The sequence below is a fragment of the Ursus americanus genome, chromosome 4 (assembly GCF_024610735.1).
Source record: "Ursus americanus isolate L20-20 chromosome 4, mUrsAme1.1.p, whole genome shotgun sequence".
NCBI classification, from domain to species: domain Eukaryota; kingdom Metazoa; phylum Chordata; class Mammalia; order Carnivora; family Ursidae; genus Ursus; species Ursus americanus.
The window spans coordinates 30,251,235-30,273,216 of record NC_142130.1 but is presented as its reverse complement, the minus strand read 5'-3'; the positions used below and the strand labels follow the sequence as shown (position 1 = coordinate 30,273,216).

At 53.5% G+C, this 21,982-nt stretch overlaps 1 protein-coding gene across 1 annotated transcript in view; it reads left to right on the top strand.

Moving 5' to 3' along the window:
• XXYLT1 (xyloside xylosyltransferase 1) overlaps positions 1-14,019 on the top strand; it is a 166,146-nt gene extending 152,127 nt beyond the window's left edge. The window contains exon 4 of the mRNA XM_045812493.2: positions 12,587-14,019. Coding sequence (XP_045668449.2) covers positions 12,587-12,983 — 397 coding nt within the window. The 3' untranslated portion in view covers positions 12,984-14,019. The remainder of the gene's footprint in view (positions 1-12,586) is intronic.
• Positions 14,020-21,982: the final 7,963 nt, after the last annotated feature.

The window sequence follows — 21,982 nt, the reverse complement described above, 5'->3', positions numbered from 1 at the left end:
CACGGTCACCCTGCTGGTGGTTGCAGAGCTCAGGCACCGGGCTCAGGTCCCCCTCCCTGTGACACACCAGGTGGGGGAAGAAGGCGTGTGGTCGCTGCAGAGAACCCACATGGCTTCTCTCCAAGTGTGATGTGCAGGCACGACTTCCATCATCGCGTGCGTTCCAGAAAACCCGTCCAACGGCCCTGTTCCCGCACAGGAGTCCTGGAACATGGAGAGCTGTAGTACCTTCTCTGGGCTAGTAAGCAGAGGACCAGGATTTGCCTCTGGGCTGCCTGCTCCCAGAACCTGCATGCTTAACCCCATGATGTGCCAGTGCTTTTTTCAAGGCAGTGGAAAACTAATATATGCCTGCCGCCCTGCCCTGCCTCCCCCTCCACTCCAGACTCATGGCTAATCCCTGGGATGGAAGGTGGCAGAGCTGGGCCCTCTCTCCTGGTGCCATAAGCACGCTGCTTCCAGGAAACATTTCCCTAGTGGTCCCCCACCCGCCCTGCCTCCCCCCCGGGCTATGATAAAGTGAGAAGGTACAGAAACGTATTAGCATAAAATTTGTATGAAATTTGTAAGTGCCTCTATATGTACCTACTTTATGGCCATTTGCAAGATAAAATGACATCATTGCTACTCTCTTGGTTTTCATCTCTTTATAAAAATACCATATTTTTTTTTCCTTCTGAGTGTATGATCCTTGGGCCAGCAGCATCAGCATCACCTGAGAGCTTGCCAGAAATGCAGCCTCTGCATGAGAATCTGCATTTTAACGAGATCCCAGGCGAGACCCTCGCACAGCGAAGTCGGAGGCATGCTGCTGCCCAGGACGGGCTCCTGTGGGGCCGGGCCTGTGTCCTTGCTTGTGCTCGACAAGTGAGAGATCCTCAGCATTTGTCAGTTGCCACTGTGCCTGTCGCTGTTTTTACCCTTGACCAAGACCCCTGCCACAAATGTGTAGGACAGTGAGCGGGGGCAAGGAAAGGTGGAGGTCGGCTGAAATCAAGTGGCAGGGCTCACAGATTTTTTTCTCTGGGCTTGAGAAGTAATACATTTTGCTGCAGCTCGATTGCCTTTGGGCCTGGGCCAGCCATACCCATCTAGTCTCCCCATCATCCAGCTCCTGGGTTGGAACACCCTCTTCTGGGAGGGTGAAGGGTGCTGGGCTGGATTGATTGAGCTTAATTCTGGACGCAGGGTTAAATTCTACACCTGCTCTTCCCTGTCGCCTTGCACATGACTGCAGTTTTGCTCACTGTCCTGGAAAGCACCCTAGCATGTGTCCTAGGCACTTCTTTTCTGTGTCCCCTAGTGCTGTGGGCCTACTTGGGGCAGTGAGCTGATTCTGAAGGTAACTCTCTCTGGCTTTGTCTTCACCCTGATGAAAGTCCCTCCCTCAGCCTCAGTTCAGGGAAAGAGCAGGATTATGGAGCTAAGCTGGGGCCTGGCCACCCATGCCAGGCCAACTACACGTGGGTATTCGGTACCCCAGCCTGCTGGCCGCACACCCTGCAGTCTCTTGGTTAGGTCTTAGGGCTTCTACCAGATTTGAGCTTCTCCCTAGCAGTGATGCACAAGCCTTGTTATTTGGAGCCTGGCATCTTCCAGGGCCATTGCCAGGGAGGCATTGTCCAGAGGGCTGTAGGCACCCCTGAATCAGGTTACCATCTGGGTCCCTTCATTGATAATCTTTGTCACAGTGGCACCTCATCACAGATATGTATTCCTCGGCTCGTGGGGCTGACATTTCTACGTGACTTTCTCTGTCCTCACCCTGAGAGAAATGCAAAGGTTCAAAACAAGTCTCCTCCAGATGTGTCACTTTGATATGTGGACTATTTTGGGCTGAAGGCAGTGGACACCTGCAGGCTCAAGAGAAACTTTCACTCCTCTCTTAACTACCTAGAAGAATCCAAATTGAGAGTCTTTCCCAGAGCAAGAGTTATTACTAGAAATACATTTTATCTAAATGATCCATCTGGGATGAAGAAGTTGTGGTGTATAGATATACACAATGGAATACTACTCAGCCATCAAAAATGAAATCTTGCCATTTGCAACGACGTGGATGGAACTAGAGGGTATTATGCTAAGCGAAATAAGTCAATCAGAGAAAGACAGGTATCATATGATCTCACTGATATGTAGAATTTGAGAAACAAGGCAGAAGATCATAGGGGAAGAGAGGAAAAAATGAAATAAGATGAAACCAGGGAGGGAGACAAATCATAAGAGACTCTTAATCTCAGGAAACAAACTGAGGGTTGCTGGAGTGGAGGGGGTTGGGAGGGATGGGGTGGTTGGGTGATGGACATTGGAGAGGGTGTGTGCTATGGTGAGCGCTGTGAATTGTGTAAGACTGATGAATCACAGACCCGTACCCCTGAAACAAATAATACATTATATATTAATAAAAACAAATACATTTTAAAAAATGATCTATTGGTATGGCAGGGCAAACATCTAATTACCAAACATCTGCTCTTCTTTTTATTACCCTGTGAATTGCCCTCCTTCCCTTTGATGCCCTGGCCCTATTCCATTCCTTAGCTCAGGATGGCATATCTACCTCACTTTACCTTTCTGTCTTTGAACCTCTCATGTATGTAGGATTCCTGTTTGTACAAAATTCATTTTTATTTTCTCCTGTTAATCTGTTTCATGTCACTTTAATTCTTAGGCCGGGTGGAAGAACCTTTGAATGACAGTGGAAAGTTTTTCCTCCCCAACAGAGACCTGGCTACCCTCAGTAAAGACCCCTGAGGCTCTAATTCACAGGGCCCAGGGCACAGTCTCCCCCAGCTGCCTTTCTAAACTATTGTTCCACCACCTTCATTCACCATTCTCCTCTTTTAAATTCTACCATCTGATTTTACGGTATCTTTTTCCTTTGTTCATTCATTCTTTAATCCATCCATCCATTCATCCTTTTGAAACTTAAGAGTTCTCAAGGCCTGCTGTGAACCAAATGCCCATACTAGGCCCTCAAGTCCTAAAGATGAATAACACATTCTGGTTATCAATGCCAGGGTTCCTGACTGCACTCAGACCTTCCATGCTCAGGCAAATCCTTAATCTATCTTTTATTGATTCACCACTGCCTTGTAAACCATTTCTCTTTCTCAAACCCTTATTGGTACCCAAGTTACTCTGCCCCATAAATGACTTTACTTCTTAACCTTCCCAAGATTTAGAGTTCACCCTAAATGACCTTTCTCAGTATCCCTGATTCCCACTTCTGAACCTTTATCTTCTCATTTATGTCCTTTTTCTAGTCTCAGGTGTATCCTGAGATTTTCCTCTTCTTGGTAAACTCTTCTGCCTGGCTCCTGTGACCTTGGGCAAATGGTTTGTATCTCCCTACCATACTTTGCTCATCTGTAACAGAGAGAGAATACTACTTACCTCATTTGTTTGTTACAAACATTAAATGAGAACTTAAAACAGGGTCTGACACATAGTCAATACTCACCAAGTATTAGCCATCATCATGATTATCATTCTTCAAAGTACCCACCCTGCCACTCACCCTAAATTTCTAACCTCTTTAGTCTGGCATATACGTGCCTTTCCCTGGGCATGTAGATATCCCTTCTGTCCGCGTCTTCCCCTGTGCCAAGTGCCCAGCTCCTCAGTCTCTGTCACTCACCGATGGCAGAGGTCTGTTGTCTCCTGTAGCATTTCCAAGTTCCCATCCTCTGCAGCTTTCAGTACTGTCATGTTCTCATACGTAGTGAGGTGATGGGGGCAGTTTAGAGTGGGTGGGGAGCCAGAAGGACCCAGGGGAAACTATCTAGAGAATAGGGAGAGGTGGACCCCAGGGGGTCCCAAGGAGCCAGCAAGCTGGTTCTGTGGGGGGACGTGTAGGATGATGCAGTTTGAGGGGACCTATCCCAGTTCCCCGTCGCTGGAGCAGAGTGCCTTCTGATGGCAAGGTTCACGGAGGGAGAGCCAAGCAGGTGGCTCCGGTGGGGTTTGAAGAACCATGAGGCCATGATGAGACCATCATTACTGCCGTTGACATTACTGAGCGTGCATTTCCTGGCTTCTCTTCTTCCATCCCCTAAATGTTGGAACTCCCCAGAGTTCTGTCATGCTTGTTTTGTGCCTGTGCCTGCTTCCTGTCCCCAGACCCCTGCAGGGCTCTCTCACATCACTATGCTTGCTGGCATCTGTTCAAGACTGAACGGGTCCCTCCCTTTTTTATCCTCCCAGTCTTGCCCTGGCTGTTAGTGTCCACTCTCCCAGTCACACCCCAGGCATGAAGCCCCTCAGAGCTCCATCTGCCTGCTTGAAGCCTCCAGTGTCTCTTTCTCCATCATCTGTCCCTTGTCCCTCACCAGGCCCTCCCCATGCAGCCCTCCAGGGCCTAGCCTGGTTCAGGCACAGCACGCTCTGGAGCTGTTCGTCAGATTGAGTGACCGCAAGTTTGCCAGCACACCCACCTGTGTTCACAGCTCTGGGGCAGCCGGTGTGGGAGGGAGCCAGTGTGGCCGAGATGTCCTGGCAGGCTGGGCGTGGGCAATGGTGGGCGGGCCAGGAGACGTGAGAAGAGGACCGCCCTCCTGTGGGCACGGGGGAATGGGAAGCCTCAGGGCCCTGGCTGTACCATGCCACGGGAGGCCTCACACTGAGCAGTTCCCCTTCCAGAGGTCTCCAGGGGAAAGGTCTGTGGGCATTTGGAGGGCCACGAGGCTCAGAATTTGCCTGGCCATCTTGTGGCAGGTCAGAGGCCTTCCTGGCAGGGATGTCCACCTGCCCTGATTCCACTACTGTGCCAGGTTTTACAGAGAGGGTCGGTTGTAGCTGGTGCATCTTTGGGAATGAGCCAGACAGCGCTGGTCACCTTTACTCTAGACTTCATGAAGCTGGAAGCCATGTTGAAACAGAAGCTTCCAGATGGTTTCTGGTTGGCTAGGTGAATGAGGGCTGCTCTCTGAGGTACTACCACAGCATGAGAGGAGCCTGGGCACGGTGGGGGTCTGCCCTTCTGTGCCAGTCAGGGCCACCCCTCACGGGCATGGTACTTGGCGGGGTTTGTGCACGCATGTGCTCCTAGAGTCCCGTCATAGCCCTATGGGTGTCTCACCCCCATCCCCACGTTAGTGCTGAGCAAACCAAGGCCTGAGAGGCCCAGGGGCTTGTACAGCTTGCCTTACCCCTGGCCTCCTGAGTCCAGATGCAGACCCCTTCATTCATCTCACGACGCATACTCTTTGTATGTTCATGTCAGGGTCTCCTCTCCTTGCTAGACCACTGTTTCTTAAGGGCAGGAATGTTCTATTTGCCATTGTATCTGATAGGTAGGTGCTCTAGTCAATATTTGGGTGACCGCTGATGGATTATTCTCTCAGCTCCGCATGCTGTCTGGTGCTCCCGCGTATCTCACTAGGAACTAGGAGATACCGCGGCGTGGATTTGGGGGCATCTCTCCGCTGGCTGACCAGTGTTGCGTAACCTCTGACCGACCCTCCCCACCACACACACCCCCACATTCCTGAATCCCTCTGCTTTTCTCTGTAGCCTGTGTGTCCCGCTACAGACACCCACCCTCCTTCTGTGACCCTTCTGGATAGATGCGACCCAGCCTGTCATGACCGTCTGCCTCAGTCCCCGGGCGTGGCGGGGGTCGGGCAATTTGCTGAGGGCTGCCCTAGACTCCACTAGCCTGGACAGTGAGGACACAGGTGAAGATAAGCTGTGCACTCTTTTCCTTCATCGTCATTGTCGGAGAGTGTTAGGGGCGAATTGCCCCTCCCCCAGTTCATATGCTGAAGTTCTAATTCCCAGTGCCTCAGACTGTGACCTTATTTGGAAATAGGGTTGTCACAGATGTAATGAATTAAGAGGAGGTCACACTGGAGTAGATAGGCCCCCGAGCCCAATAGGACTAGTATCTTAAAAAGGGGAGATTTAAGGGCACCTGGGTGGCTCAGTCGGTTAAGCGTCTGCCTTCGGCTCAAGTCATGATCCTAGGGTCCTGGGATTGAGCCCCACGCTGGGCTCCCTGCCCAGTGGGGAGTCTGCTTCTCCCTCTACCCATCCCCCCTGCTCATGATCTCTCTTGCTCTCTCTCTCATGCTCTCTCAAATAAATAAGTAAAATCTTTTTTTTAAATAAAGGTGGGGGGACGTGGACACAGACACACAAACAGGGAGAATGCTATGTGAAGGGGAAGGCAGATATTGGGGTGATGCTTCTAAAAGGAAGCCAGAGGTTGCCAACAAACCACCAGGGGTTGGAGAGAGACCGGGAACAGGTTCTTCCTCAGCCCTCAGAAGGACCCAACCCTGCCGACACCTTGATCTCAGACCTGCAGCCTCCAGAACGGGGGAGGATACATTTATGTTGTTTAAGCCCGCAGTCTGTGATGCTTTGTCACGGCAGCCCCAGCAGACAGATGTAGAGCTCGGTGGCCTTGTAGGTAAGAATGAAGAGCCCAGTGTCCAGGTCAGCTCTCTAGAAAATTTGGCTCATGTAATAATACCTACCCCAGTGCCCTGTTGTAACTCCCCACCCCTCCCCCAGCTAAAGGCTCCAACATGGCATTGAGAAAACACAGACTCAGCAGATGTTAACCCCTTTCTCCCCTCCCCCTTTGCCCCCAGAGCTTCCTCAGCTCATCTTCCATGAACCCTCATTCTCTCAGACTGGGGCGGGCAGTGCAGAGATGCCAGTTTGCGAAGTAGGAAGCTTGGCAGCCTCTGGTGCAGGGAGGGGTGAACAGGGGGCCCCCGTGCTTCTGGTTCCTTCTGGAGGGGGGCCTTGAGGAAATCCCTGCAGTGTGCCTCCCCCACCCCCTCATCCCTGTGGAGTCTCTTTTGGGTCTCAGTACCCCCAGAAGTCCCCTGCTCTCCTGCCAGGCCACCTGGTTCCAACACCCCCAGCTCCGCCCACGTGCCCCCTGCCTCAACCCCGGACCTGTCATCCTCCCTCAGTTCTGGGCATATTGTGGTTGGAAACTGAGTTGCTGGCCTGCAAACAGGGCTGGTATTTGAAAGCAAGCACATGTTTCTTTTGAGGCACACGCCTTCCACCTGCTGCCCCCAGCAAGCCCTGTCAGCCATTTGGGGGCCCCGCTCCCATTCCTGGTGCAGGTGTGTTGGGCCCGGAGGAGCTAGTCCCTGCCAGATGGGAGAGCGTGAACTCTGTACCTCCCAAAAGCTTGACACTAAGTGGCCTGGGCTCACCTACCACAGGGCTTGTCAAGTGCTTTTCTGAGCAGAAACGTTTGTGGAAAAGCAAACTCATCGGCCTGGGTTTGGGGGGTTGCCTTTTCAGTGGCGTGACTGCAGGCAGGGCAATTTCTGAGCCTCAGTGTCCTCGTGTGTAAAATAGGAAGGTGAACTAAGAATCTTCACGTGCCTTTCGGTTCTGGTAGCCTGTGGTTCCAGGAGGGAACCCTCTCGTCCTGGTCCTGCCACTACTAGCCTGTGACTTTGGGAACATTTCTGTCCAGCAGAGCTAGAGGCCTGACTTGCTAGCAAGAGATCCTGATGAGGGCCAGCTGTGAGTCCTGGTGGTGAGGAGTGCCCTAGGGAAATGGCCGTCTACAGCTTCACAGTGGCCCTCCTGCTCCCAGCAGGCTATGTTGTCCCCAGTTTGATACCACCGGGCAGGGGTTCCCCTAAAGAACTGGAGAGTTTGGGCCCATCTCCCAGAACTTCAGCTCAAGGCAGGACCTAGAGACACTGTTCTTGCTCTGAAATCAGCCCCACATCACCCAGAACTGTGCCCTGGTCACCTCACAGGACCTGGGGTGGATGGAACACTGGGCCACAGAGCAATGCTCTTCACTCCTGGCCTTTCCTTGCAAAGGACTGGAAAACAGGGTCCCTTCCAAGTTAAACAAGAGCTAATTGGTCCTGGGACACAAGCATGGGCATAAAGGGAGCAGTGTTTCCTGATGCCAGCCTTCACTGATTAGACAGCATCCAGACAGCATGCTTTCTCCGGGAAAAGGCCCAGCCTTGCTTGTTCATTAGTGACTTTGTTCTTGACTCTGATGAACACTCAAGGGGTGAGCCACGGGGAGAAGTGCCACACATGACACTGTCCTTAGGAACCTCAGAAAATGGAGCCCTCTTTGCCTGAGAACCAACAGCTTGAACTCAGCCTGAGTCAGCACGGGCTTCCAGAACCTTCTTAGGGAGCCTGATGCAGACTGCCCAGGCTCATTGTGTGTTTCCATCCTTGCTTCTCAACCCTCTCAGAAGTGAAAGTGGAAAACTCTGAGCCTTAGGAGCTGAGAAAGACCAACCCAGGAGAAAATCATGGAAAGATAGGGAAGCATGGGGTGATGGGAGGAGAAAGGGTTATTCATGACAACATGCGTTCTTTCCTGGGTTCTCTGGCCAGGCTCTCTAGTTGAGAGACTTGTTGGAGTGACCTTGGCAATGATCATAAGGGAAAGACTTGGAGGAAATGACTTTGCTTTTCAAAATGATTTAAAATACATTTTTCCATAAAGATGGGTCTTTTTCATGAAAAAGTGCACTCGTTTTTAATAGTATTTTTTATGAGTATTAGTTAGATCACACTCAATAGAACAAATTTGGGAAATTCATTGCCCATACCTGGAAGAATATACTTGGAAGTTCTCAATTTGTATTTTCCCAACAAGCCTAGTTGATTTCTGGAAAGACTCAGTATTTACAATGGACCATCTGCATGAGGGCTTGTTTCTCATTTGAAGTTATTTCTGAAGAGGAAGAAATCTTGTCCCCTCCAATGTGTGTCTCCAGGTGACAGTGGAGGATAGACACAAGCCTCTGCAGAGGCCCAAGTCCAGATGATGAGTCAGGACAACGTGGCAGACTGTGGGCTTGGAGCTTAATCGGAGAAACTTCTGGAAGCTCCAGGACTCGGAACCAGATACCTGCAGTCATACAGAGGTTCTTGCAGCCTCAGCACATACCACTGGCAGTGCCCTGTGAATATTTATCATCAGCCCCAGACCCTGTGAGGAAGGCGAGGGTCTGGGGCCCTCTCTGACCCCCCTCAGAGAGGCTCTTGGGTCCGACCCCCTCTCAGTGAAGCACCAGCAGCTTCTGCCTCACCTGCCAGCCAGGTCTCCAGAGCCCGTGGCCTTGGGGATGTCCACCCACCTCAGAAATAAGATTGAAATCCAAGTGCTGCTCCCAGGAAATTAGCCCATGAAATCGGAGACTAAGATGAAAGGGAGTTTAGCCATCAGAGCCCTCGAGTTTGCGTCGGGCCTGCCCCTGATGCGCCGGGGACCTCTATTCTGTCCCTGCTAGAATGCGGGCAGGGACGTCCCTGCACCGCCCAGGAGCCGAGGTGGGGAATGTAAGAGGAGCCTGCGACCCTCGCTGTGCTGCAGCCAATGAGGAACCAGCCGGACCACCTTGTTCGGCCCGTTCACGTGGGATCAGGGCCCCCACGCATGAGCTCCAGTCCCTCCACATCTCTGTGACTGGCTCTGCATCCCACGGCCGGTGTGGTGCCTCCCCACAAACCAGCTGACACGGAGGCCAGGGAAACCCACCGCCCCAAGAGCTCTCCTGGTCTGCATTCATTTTGGAGTGGTAGGCATGCTTTAAACAAGGGCACCCTGGAAATAATTTAGAGAATCACCGGTTCATTCTCAGGCTGCTTTTCTGCTTCAGCAGACATCCCGGGCAGCTTGCATTTCTAATTTCCTGTCCCTCCTTCGCCTCTCCTTACAAATCGTAATGTGCTGATGTCCCAGACCTGGTTCTCCGTGGCTTTGTTATAAAATGCCGCTCTGTGCCCATAGCAGTGACAGTGGCAGTGCCAGGCATGAGTTTCCCGAAGAGCCACCTGGGTTCTGGTCTCCACCTGGAAGGATGTTTGTTTTTCTCTCTCTGCCTCTGGCCCCGCTCTCCTGAGCCCAGCAAGTTCGGTACCAGGTCAGTCTGGTAGAGACAGGGAAGCTCCGTGGGGCTTCTCTGCTGCCCGCGGTGAGGCTACCGCAGGTGCCCCACTCCCCAGCTTGCTCCAGAGTAGAGACCGTGCTGCACCTTTGAAAACCTCTGCGCACCCTCTCATGGTCCCCCGCTCCTCACCGGGCCAGAGAGATGTCCCCCTGGGGGCTTGAGCACTCGGTGCAGCGGCTCACTTTCCATCTGCAGCTTTGTGTCCTGTGACACCGGAGGCTACGTAGCCTGAGCCACACAACCTTTCTGTCATTCCTTGTCAAGTAATTTCATGTTCTCAAGGCCCTGCCCGCCATCTGGGGGCCATGCGAGGTGCTGAGGACGCAGAGGTGGCGGCGGCCCCGGGGAGGCCTCACAGATCCGGGAGGGCAGACTTGACCTCCAGCCTGCACCGTGTTCGCCCTCCGCTGGCCCTCTGCGAAGGGGAGAGGTGAGACCTGGGGGAAGAACAGAAGGAGGTTGATGGCCTCGCGGTGTCCAGGACCTCCGCAGGCCTGTCTACTACAGACGTCTCCTTTCCCGGGCCTCCCCTCCCTGGTGAATGCTTCTCTTCTCTCCCTGAAGGCTGAACCTTGCCTCGGCAGTGGAGCACCCCCCCTCCTGGTTGGAGGGTCCCTCCTCTCCCATGCTGTGGTGGCCCAGATTCATTTGGTAGAATTTTAACGGCTTCCAACCGGGACCTGAAGGTAGCCATTTGGAAGAAATCTGGTGAAATGGACGAAGTTGCCAGACCGCATTCCTGCGCCCCTGTGATCCCATCACTGCAGGCTTTTGTGGCTAGAAGGGCTCCAGCATCTTCGTTTGCTCTGGAAGCTTATTTTTGCCAAGGTTGTTATCACCAAGCAGGCGCCAGAGCTCTGTTCCATTCACAGTCCAATTATGGCAAAATTCAAACAATACACCTGTTATTCCACTTGTAAGAATGTCCAAAGGGAATGCTTTTCCCCTCACCAGGATCAGCCTCTCGGTGCCCTTTGTGATATGCAAGACCTCAAGGAAGGTCTCCCCAGTTCCCCAGACACAGAGCCGTGTGTGGGAACTGGGAAATGGATCTCGGTGGCCGCTGTGGGCCGGGTCTCTGGTGGTCTTTCCCCTGCACCGGTCACTTCACCACGCAGATCCTGCCCTGTGACTGGCTGGGGGAGCGACCTCTGGGAGGCTTAGGGGGTGGCATTTCCAGGCAGGGGGCAGACTTGGCTTGTCCTGATGTATCCCCCATCCTGAGAACTCTTGAGAGAAGGGGTGGAGCCGGTAAAAATAGGTGGGATGTAGTGGGATGTGGGGTACGCTCCTGCCCCTTGCCCGCAACAAAGGGACTGCCACCTCCCCTCCTTCCTGCAGGCCACAGGCTCCCCTGCTGTGACTGCATGTCTGGGGACATGGAGCCCAGGCCCCTCTCTGCGTCCTGCAGCTGCCCAGCCCTACAGCGTTCACGGGAACTTGCGTGGGAACTTAAGGAGGTTAGAGAACAGAGTGGCCGGTGCTCTAACCATGTCACCCACAACGAGGTTTCTGGATCTGTCTCCCCTTCTCCAAATGGAAGCATTTGGAGAGAGGACCTGGAAGGGTCCCTCTGGCTCTAACACCCCATGCACTACAGATCTAGATCAGATTTCTTTTTTTTTTTCTTTAAGATTGTATTTATTTATTTGACAGAGAGAGAGACAGCCAGCGAGAGAGGGAACACAAGCAGGGGGAGTGGGAGAGGAAGAAGCAGGCTCCCAGGGGAGTAGGGAGCCCGATGTGGAGCTCTATCCCAGGACCCTGGGATCACGCCCTGAGCCGAAGGCAGACACTTAATGACTGAGCCACCCAGGCGCCCCTAGATCAGATTTCTAAATCTGCGTTGAGAGAAATTGAAATTGAGGAGACATTCCCTCTAAAATAGCCAGAATTCTACCTGGCTGTTCCCCAGCTGCTTTTCACCCTAATGCATGTGGGTGGACCCTGAGCTGTGTTTCAAGCCTCCAGCCCCTGTCTGGCCTTTCAGAAGTGCTAGGCTGGGGCCTTAATGAATGAAGGTTGTTCTAAAGCAGAAACCAATTTTATTTTCAGCCTGCATTTAGCTTTCTAGCTCTGTACCAGATCACTGCTCAGAAGCACTTCCCCCACTTCTTTCCTCTCCTTTTCAAGATCACAAAGACAAGGGGATAGAAAGTTCTGCCTGGATTGTTGCCATCTTAAAAAGTGGACTCTGGAGCCAGATGCCTGGGTTTCGTCCCTGGTTCTGCAGCCATTTACTCCCTAGTTGTGTGACGTCGGGTAAGCTGCAGAACCTCTCTGTGCATCATTTTCCTCTGCTGGGAAGTGACAGACCGTCCCAGAGAGCATCCGTCTTTAGGGGATGGTGGGGAGGAAATAGGCTGACTTTGTGCAGTGCCTGCTGCTTGCTGAGTCCTATACAAACGTTAGCAATGACGTCACCCTGAAGGAGCAGAGGATGGTGGGAAGGCTGTGAGGCTTGCTGTAAGGAGGGGGTCTGAGTCCAGCTGTGCCACTTGCTAGTGGTGTGATGCTGATTCTGAACCTAAGAACCTCCCAGCTCTCAGAGCTGTAAAACTGCAGTGAAAATGGCATCTCTCTCCAGGCTAGTTGTGAAGACCCAGGAAACTAGGGCCGGCAGCCTGTTTCACCCACACAAACCAGGTTAAATCTGCTCTCTTTCCCCCTCCCAGGCACACGTTCTGGCAGTTCCGCCACGAGAACCCCAAGACCCGGGTTGGGGGCCCTCCCCCCGAGGGGCTCCCCGGCTTCAACAGCGGGGTGATGCTGCTGAACCTGGAGGCCATGCGCCAGTCCGCCCTGTACAGCCGCCTGCTGGAGCCGGGGCAGGTGCGGCAGCTGGCCGACAAGTACCGCTTCCGCGGCCACCTGGGGGACCAGGACTTCTTCACCATGATCGGCATGGAGCACCCCGAGCTCTTCCACGTGCTGGACTGCACCTGGAACCGGCAGCTCTGCACCTGGTGGAGGGACCACGGCTACAGTGACGTCTTTGAGGCTTACTTCCGGTGCGAGGGCCACGTCAAGATCTACCACGGGAACTGCAACACCCCCATCCCGGACGTCTAGGTCCATCCCCGTCTGCCGGGGCCCTCGGGTCTCCGGGGCCGGGGGAGGCCGAGGGGCACCCCTGTCGCCAGCCCCAGGCTGGTGTCTGAACCTCTGCAGGGATGTGCTCTGGGACGAGGAGCTGCAGCCGTCCCACCCGGCAGGTCCTTCTGAGGCCACCCAGTGAGGACTGGCCTGCACGTTGCTGGTGCTCGGGGCCTTTCTTCTCTGGGGGCTGGGCACCGTGAAGGGCAAACACATGGACATCTTCCGGTGGGCTCGGAAGCAGGTGCTTAAAGAGAAGAAAGGAAAGAAAATGGCGCTCTGTGCCCTCAGCCTCCAAAGAATGGAAACCTTTTTAAGAACTGGCCTTTCTTAGACCAAATATAAATTTATTTTAAATTGACAAGCTTCCCTTTTGCCAGAAAGAACAAACAGTATCGCTAGAGCTCCCAGTGTCTGGGTGGGAAGGTCACCACCGGCTCGGGGAGGGTCTGCAGGGCCAGCAGCGGCCCACATGAGAAGCCGGGCTCATTACTGTAGCTTCCCCAGCTTCTGGCTCCCAGCCACATCCCAGACCCTCATTATCCCTCCTTCATCCCAGCCGGCTTCAGGTGACCAGACTGTGCTCGGAAATCAGATCCGCCATCAAAGAACAGCGCTCGGCCACCTCCAGGGACAGGCGATAGAGTCGTCTGGACGGGGAAGACGCATTCCAAAGAGGAGCCCAGCAGTTTCTGCGCATAACCGTGTGGCTCCGGAGGGGTGTCCCTCGTCGACTGATAAGCATTCCGTCTCTGTCTAAAAAATCATCCTGTGATTTTCTTACTGCATCGTATTAGACCCCGTTCCTTTGAAGAAATTAGGTTCTCCTCTGAATGAGTTCCCTTGTAAGATGCAGACAGGAAGCCCCTGGCGGTCCATTTTGTCTAGTCCAGGGGGCTCCTCGGGAAGCACTGTTGGTGGATTTTCATTTCCTTTGATCTCAATTTCATTCACTTTTTTATTTCTCTTCACCATGAGTGAGAATAGCTAATAAACAATCTTTGAGAACACAGTGATTACATGGTTTCTTCTCTGGTCACAGTTTACTGCTGCCGGAAGGTTCTGAATTCAGAGCCCCGCGCCCCTCCCCCAGCCACATGCTAGAGCTAATCGTGCTCCGGTGGGTCCTGCGGGTCTCTGCAGGCCGCGGGGGTGGAGCATGGTTGAGACGGGAACAGGGAGGGCCGCAGGGTCAGGGTTGTGTCGGGGTCACTAGAGAATCAGCTCCTGGAAGCAAGAACAGCCCGTCCCTTCTTAACCTTCCTTACCCCAGACGATCGGGTTACATCATCCCCTGACCAAATGGAGCACATCTGCCTCCTGACTGTGCTCCAACAGAACTGGTCTGTTCTCCTAGGTACTCGATCGCCTATTTTATAGCTACTGGTTGCCGAATGCCTGCTGCGGTCCGAGCATCGTATTGGGCGGTTCACGTACACTATGGATAATGCTCGCGAAGACCTCACGAAGGTAATTCCAATCTTCAGGTTTATTGTAAGAAAATAACAAGAGGTGTGGGCAGAGAGTCATTATCACACCAGTTTTTTAAAATAGAAAACAACTGGGAGCCACTTAAAATGTTGACTAGGGGAGTGGATAAATTATGTCACATCCATATAAGAAAATAATTTGGGCATTAAAATCGTATTTCTCAAGAATATTTAATGCCTTGGGACATGCTTACAATGTGCTGCTAAGTAAAGGATGCAAAACGTAAGATTATCCATACAGTACGATCCTCACTTTATTTTTTAAATTATATATATTATATATGTCTGTATGTGTCTATGTAAAAAGAGACCTGTTCCGCTATATTTAATTAGTTCATCCTAAAAAACTGTATGTTTCTAACACCACATTAAAAACAATTATTTCAATGAGAGAAAGTGGGTAAAATGCTAGAGAATTTTAGACTCATAATAACAAAGGTATTTTTCCGACATTAATGTCAATAATCCAAGGGTTTCTGTAGCTCCGAGAGTCCTTTGTTATTGCAAAGAAAAAACTATGCACTTGTTGATGAAAATGGGCAAAAGCCAAACCAGATCTCCTCATTCACCTTGGAGATCACCTACTCAGGAGCTCCCCCCTCCTCTGTCACCGATGGCCTTGGTGAACAGCAAAATAACACCAACAGCCCATCCAGCAAAGCCAATGGGTGCAACTGCTTGAAGCTCTTAGACGGCTGGTTCCTCACTGGAATCCGGTTATATGATCCATGCAGTGCAAGCATAACTAACTGCTGTGTTCCTTTGCCTGACGAAAACTTCCACTGCCGTGCATGTGGCTATAGGCATGAGTAGAACAGAAGTCTGGAAAGAACATTTCTGGGTACTCGAAGGATTAAGGTGCTTTCTATCTTCGTCTGTATTTATTTCTATATTTCTGAATATGAACTACTTTTGTAATTAACAATAAATGCTATAAAATTGTAGCCACTGCCACCGCCCCCCCTCCCCCGCCGCCAGTTACAGGTAAGTATCGTCCTGGCTACTCTACAGCTCACGGTGGCCGTGGTTACCATCACCTGTAAGAAAACATGATCTCGGCTAGGTACGCTCTGGGTTTTCAACTTTCCCTATGGATGCCCTAGTTCTCTAAATAAAAGTGACCTAATAATAGCATCTCCAGCCTCTGCTTTCATTTCTGATTCTATCATCTTGTGTGTGTACACAAATGATAATGGCCTTTGGAAAGCTCGCGGGCTTGTCGAAGAGATTTATTCTTGTATGTGTGTCAAACCCAACTCTGCATCCATCCCGAGAGCATCTCCTCCAGCCCCAGAGCAGTGTGCGGGGTCCGTGGGCCTCCAGCCAGAGCGCAGTGGGGGTTTGTGGGCTAAGGGAGCACATTCACTGTGCCTCACAGCACCTGCTTTGACTAAGGGCAAACCTGGGTTCATTCTAAGACTTTCTGGCTGATCTCCACATGCAAGGCCCAGAGGTTTGGGTGCAGGTGGAGTTTGGAAGGGCAAGCAGACATTTCTGAGCAAGCAGGGTGGTAGAGAGGATCTCGCACTTAAGACAGAGGACTGCCTTTGAATCCATGGTCAGTGCTCACCACCCGGGCAGTCTTGGACAGCCAAAGTCACCTCTTTCCCCATTTCGAGACCACTGGTCATGAGAGCTCCCTCAAAGGAGCATTGTAGGAAGAAAGGAGATGTGTAAGGGCTTGGTAAGCAGAGAAAGAATGCATAGATGCAAACGCAAGAGGATTCTTAGAGTTGCTAGTTAAAATATTCTTTTTAAATAATAAATGACAACCATTTGGGGCACATTGAATGGGTTGGTGGCACCTCCCTCAGCCCAGTGGATGAGCAGACGCCCTCTTATAGGCAGGCTGATGTTCTGTGAGCCACCCACTCTGGAGAGGCCTGGTTATGTCCAGGAGGCCAGAAGTCCTGGGATAAACCCTTCCCTCCCTGGGCTCAGTTTCTGGATCTGTAAAAACAAGGGCAGAGGGGGTTGGACTAGATCTCCAAGCAGCCCCCCTGTGCCTGGCACACGTATTTGTATGCATCCGTGTTCACGCGTGCGTGTGGCAGGGAGTCTACACCAAGCGCAAGACCTCCACACCTCCACTCATCATTCACCAGCTTGGAATTTACGACCATTCAGATGGAGACTTGCTCACAGGGTACGGTTAGCACACTTCCCCCCAGTCTGAACAGGCAAAGGGAGGGCTGCAAACTACGGGAGGTATTTCAATCCGGACGGACTCCATGCCATCCATGAGCCCCAGCCCCCTGCGTGTGGTCTCCCGATAGCAATGAAGCCTTGTCTTAGGTTTGGCTTATGTGACTGTCTCCCAAAGAGCCTCCTAGGCACAGCCACTTTGTAGATGGACCCAAGCCCCACGGGTCTCTGCCTGGGCAGCACTGAGCTGGAGACCCCAGCTGCGAAGGCCTGTGGAGCCGCCCCGCAGGACACATCGGATGGACGGACATTCGGCCGCCTCACTGAGCACCTTGCATTCTCAGAGCCCGAGGGCCCTTTCCACACCCGGGAGGCCAGCTGCCCTCCTCTCCCTTCCCTGACAGGTAGGGTCTGTTTTGCGTCCCTCCCCCGAACCCCACTCCCTGCCCCACAGGCCTGAGCAGGACCACGGCAACACAGAGCCTGGGGTGTGTCTGGCCGCCTGTGGGGCTAGTGGCCTGACCTCCGTGACAAGGCCTTGCAGACAGCAGAGACCTGGGTGTCTGTGGAAAAAGCAAGACGCTCCCACTCAACCCTCTTCCTTCCTCCTTGGCTCTGGGCAGCCTCCAGAACACTCAGAGAAGCCCCAGGCTCAGCTCGAGAGTCTCCACTGGTTTCTGTACCGACCTGTGGGCCCCTTGAGGGCAAGGACTGTGTCATCACCTCTGCCTGCCCCCCAGCACCCGCTCAGGTGCGGCCTATAGGGTCCTCCACCAGGTGGGGAGAGCCATGTTCCCTGGGGCCTGGGCTGGTCTGCTGTCCAGTGTGGACGGTGAGTGAAGCCAGAAGTTCTCAACATATCCCTTCCACCTTCCCTGCCATGCCATTCTCATCGTCATTTTGAACCTCGGGCACGGAAGTGAGTTCATGACGCCCCTCAATGCATGACCCATTGCCACCATGGCTCGCTGGGAGGCCGCTCGTTTCATTTATGCCCATACATCGCCATATCCCACCCCATCCCCAACAGACAGTCGTTCTAATGTGCTTCCTGAGTGTCTTCTGTGTTCGTGCAAAATGGTGTTCTTATTTTGTGGACTTGTGTTTTAATTGGAAAAACTCAGTCTATTCTCTTGCTTTTTCTTTCTCATTCAGCACGAAGTTTCTCTAAGATCCACCCCCCTTATTGCGCGCACCCCCACTGCTGCCCGCTGCTCCGCGATGTGCTCTCAGCAGCTTGTCCACCTCGCCCGCATTACCGGACCCCCACGTCACCTCCCGCCCACCTCCACCCTCCACCCCACGATCCTGCGACTTTATCCTATTCCTCGTGGACCTGGTAAGAGCTGCCTTGTGTGGTACATCCAAGAACGCTGCTGGATCCCACCGTTCTGCCTAAGTGGCGCCCACAGCACCCTCCCCGTTCTCGCCAGTACGAGCCCTCGCTTTCTCTGCGTGGCTGTGTTCATGTTCGCGTCTCTGTGTGGACACACACGTGGACCCGTGATCAATCGGAGTCCTCCAAAACATGAGGCCCGAGTCGGGGCTGCTCTCCACGAGTGGTATCACATTGACCTTGGCCAGCGGGGGCATGCCTGTGACCTGGGGAGAGTTCAGCCAGCTCCTGGCCTTGCCGCCCTCCCAGGACGGCTGTGAGCAGTAGACGAGATAAGCCATAGGAAAGTACTCCCAAGGCCCTAGACACCCTCCCTCCCTTGCACCTCAGCCTGTCCCCAGTCTCCAGTGCCGCACGGTACTGCCAGAAGCTTCGTGGTCAGCCTGAGTCCTGCTCGGGGGCCTGTCCTGCCATCTGGCACCACACGCAAGCTGCCCACGTGTAGACGCCTGTGCTCCTCTGTTAGGGTTAGCGCCTGGGGCCTCTGACTCGGAGCAGCCCCTGGCCTGGCCTTCGAGGGAGGCAGGGACCCCTTGGCCAGGGGCTGTGGGGCTGGAAGACGGGAAGAGGAAAGAGGAGTGCTAGGTCTGTGTCTAGAAGAGTTGTGAGGGAGGGTCTCGGAGCACGAGGGGCTGTCATGTTCAGGAGTGAGGGGATTTTGCGGAGAGCGTAATGTGGTGACGGTTGTGAATGGGGTCGCCTTTACTCTTTCTCAAGTAACACAAATACAGATTGACCTTGCTCTTTTATTTAGTCCCGACGACTGGGGTAGGTTTCACGGGATGCCACAAATGGCTGAGACTGGGTCACACGGGGCCCAGGGCTTCATTGCATAGACACCACGGTAATCCTACTGCCTCTTCAGTTGTCCGGCTCTGCCTGCAGTCTCCACACTCTTGGTAGGCGGGTCTCGGGCCTCCTTGTGGTCCTAGCACCCGACACAGCACCTGACACGTTGTGGGTGCTCATTGAATCTCTGCTGTTTGATGGCATGACTGAAAACCATGCCACATCTCCACACAGAGGAAAAATGGCACCCGTGGGTTTGGGGAGCAAGATGGAAGGGAGGACAGAGGCCGAGAGTTGCCCTCCTTACAGAATCCCAGTAAGGGCCGAAGGAGGGAGGGGAGGGAGAGCGCTGGGAAACTGCGAGGACTTGGCATCAGGGCAGATCTGGGGGGAAATGGGTGGAGGCCCAGAAGTAAACACTCGTGGAAGGAAAGCTCCGTCTGTGTCCCCATTTAATGACTCTCTGCTGTTCACATTCTTCCTCTCATAAAGCTTCATGAATTCCAGGGACTTGACAGTCCCCGTGACAATTGTTTTGCATAAAACTCCCAGTATCTGGTTGGGGGAATACCCTCAGATGTTCTAATGGCTCTGCTTAGTGGGACCTGGATGGGCAACCCTCACGCGCAGGAGGAGTGGGAAAGAGCTGCTTAGAAAGGTAGTGAGCTACCCATCACAGGAGGTATGCCAGCAGAGGCTGCACAACCTCTTGTGAGAGGACACGAGATGCAAGCCCACCAGCAGATAGCAGCTGAGATGGCTGGCCTACGTGTCCCTGACAGCGCTGAGCTTCTGGATTCCCAAGCCCATCTCCCTCCCTTTCCTCCACAACTTACAGCACTGGGAACCATAGTCTCTCTAAACCCGAGCGTCTTCGGGTGCCCGTTCTAGACGATCTGCCTACTTCCAGGAAGGAGTCTCCTCTATGAATAACTGTAGGACCAGGATCCCATGAACACCCTTCCACTCCCAGCTCTCCGCTCTTCTCCCCTTCCCAGTGTTCATCTCCGAGTCCTGTCGGAAGTGCTACTGGAGGCCGCACTGGACATCCCATGGGCAAGCGGCGGCACCAGGGAGGGAGAGGGCCTGGGAGGAGGCCCCAGAGATGGCATAAAGTGGCTTAGTGGAAACACACACTGTGGCAGGGACTCGATTTGTGGTTTGCTCCAGGAGCTGGTCAGTTCCCAGACGGAGCCCCACGTGTGGCCGGGAAGAGAGAGGGGAGAGTAAAGGGAGCCTAGTTCTTTTGGATGGACAGACGGATGGGTGGCTGGCCGGCTGGCAGGGTAATTGGCTGTATGGCTGGAAGCCCCCTCTCTGAAGGTCACTGGGGCCCGAAGACTTGTGTTCCCGGTGGCGGGACAGCGGAGCAGCATGTGGACGGCTGGACTCGGGCCTCTGCCAAGTGTCTGCTCTGAGTGGGACAGGATTATCAGTCTGCTGAGTCTTGCCTGAGCTGGAGAACCAACAGCTTGCTTTGAGATGCGGGGCATGTCCCCGTGCTTGTTGCCAGCACAAGTAAAGCGTCCCGTGCCGAGGGAAGAGGATGCCTTCTATTCCCTTCACGCCCATAAGTGGCCTTGGTGTCAAGCTGTCCCTGGCCATTTCTCGGCCACCCCCGGCCCCTAGCACCACAGGCTAGTAGCTCCCTCACAGACACACTTTCCCTTCTCCTTGTGGAATCTTTGCTGGCAGCTGGGCTGGGAGGGAGCTAGGGACACAGCTGAGATGATACAGAAGTTGCTGGTAAGAAACTTGGGCAGATACTGGTGCAATAGGTTATGAGTGGACCAGACCTGCCAGGAGCTCTGTAATGAGACAGTGTGAACTTGGGTGCAGTGGGGTCAGTAGAGTGCGGTATGAGTCGATGTCCCCATCTTGCTCAAGCAGCTGTCAGGAAACGCCTCCCGCCATTTTCTGGGCCCCTTGAAATGGCGAAGACCCCAGCTCTGTTTCGGAGTGACCCTGAGTATTTTGTTTATCACTCTGGGCTTCAGCTGGCCATCTGTAACCTGCTGGAATGAACTTAGATCAGCGTCTCTCAGAACATGAGAGAGTGAATGGCTATTTAAAAAGAAGAGAAAGGATTTTGTGGGCAGAAGTTGGAAGGTTCCTTGGGCAAATGTTGGAATATTCCCACACTGGGTCCCTTCCTTGGAGACCCGCAGTGCTGCTCAGCGTGTCCTGCTGCTCGGAGCGGTCCTGCAGGAGAGAACCAGGTCTCGTTATTCTAGGACAGGCCACGTTGATTTCACGACAGAGGCCTTTTTAAAGAATTGGTGTTTGCAGTGAATTGTCCAAACACCAATTCTTATGAGGGATGGATAAGAACCTTTTGCATGGAGGGGCCGTTCAACATGACCTGCCTGGTTCCAGCGGTCGTTGTAGGCCTTTCGCGTTCATTTCCAAGCCATTGGCCACAGGGTGCACTGGAACAGGAGGGACAGACGTCGTGGGCCTACGCTCTTCCAGGTGCTTTTTACCTGTATCATGGTATGTACACCTGACGCAAAACCGCACACATTTCGCAGATAAGGAGCATGAGGCTTAGCGACGTTGAAGTACTCGCTCAGAGCCGCAGAGCCAGCAAGGGGCAGAGGGGAGCTGTGGCCCGCAGCGTCTGACGCTGAGGCCTCCGCCCTTTGCTCCCCACTCCACGTCTCCCAGGAAGGTAGGGAGGCCTGGGCTTTATTTGTGTTCATTCTTCCTTTTGGGGCAAGAGCTGCAGCTGTCCCTGCTGCTTCTGGGCCCGGGCAAGCTCCCCCACTCAGCCACTCAGCACGGCTGGCCCCTGAGGGCTCTGGGGGCTCTGGCCCATGTCTGAGCCGTGGCCGCTCCGTGGCCTGGCTGTGGCCTTCCTCCGCTGCCAGCCCACACTTCCAGCTCACCAAGTATTTGCTCTTCCTTGGTGGCAGTCTGCTGTCCCCCAGGACGTCCCCCTCCCCCTCAGCTTCTCCTTGCTCCTTCCCTTCCTCCTTCTGGCGCTGCTCACAGTTGCCTTGTGTGAGACATGTACGTGCTTCCTTCCCCTCCGACCGTTGGTTCTTGGAGGTGGGCTGTGTGGCCCGGGAGCCCTGGCTGCTGGCTCGGGGTTACTGTGGGAAGCCTGGAGTCAGCCTGGCACTTCCCTGAGTGTCTCAAGGAGTTTCTGGGGC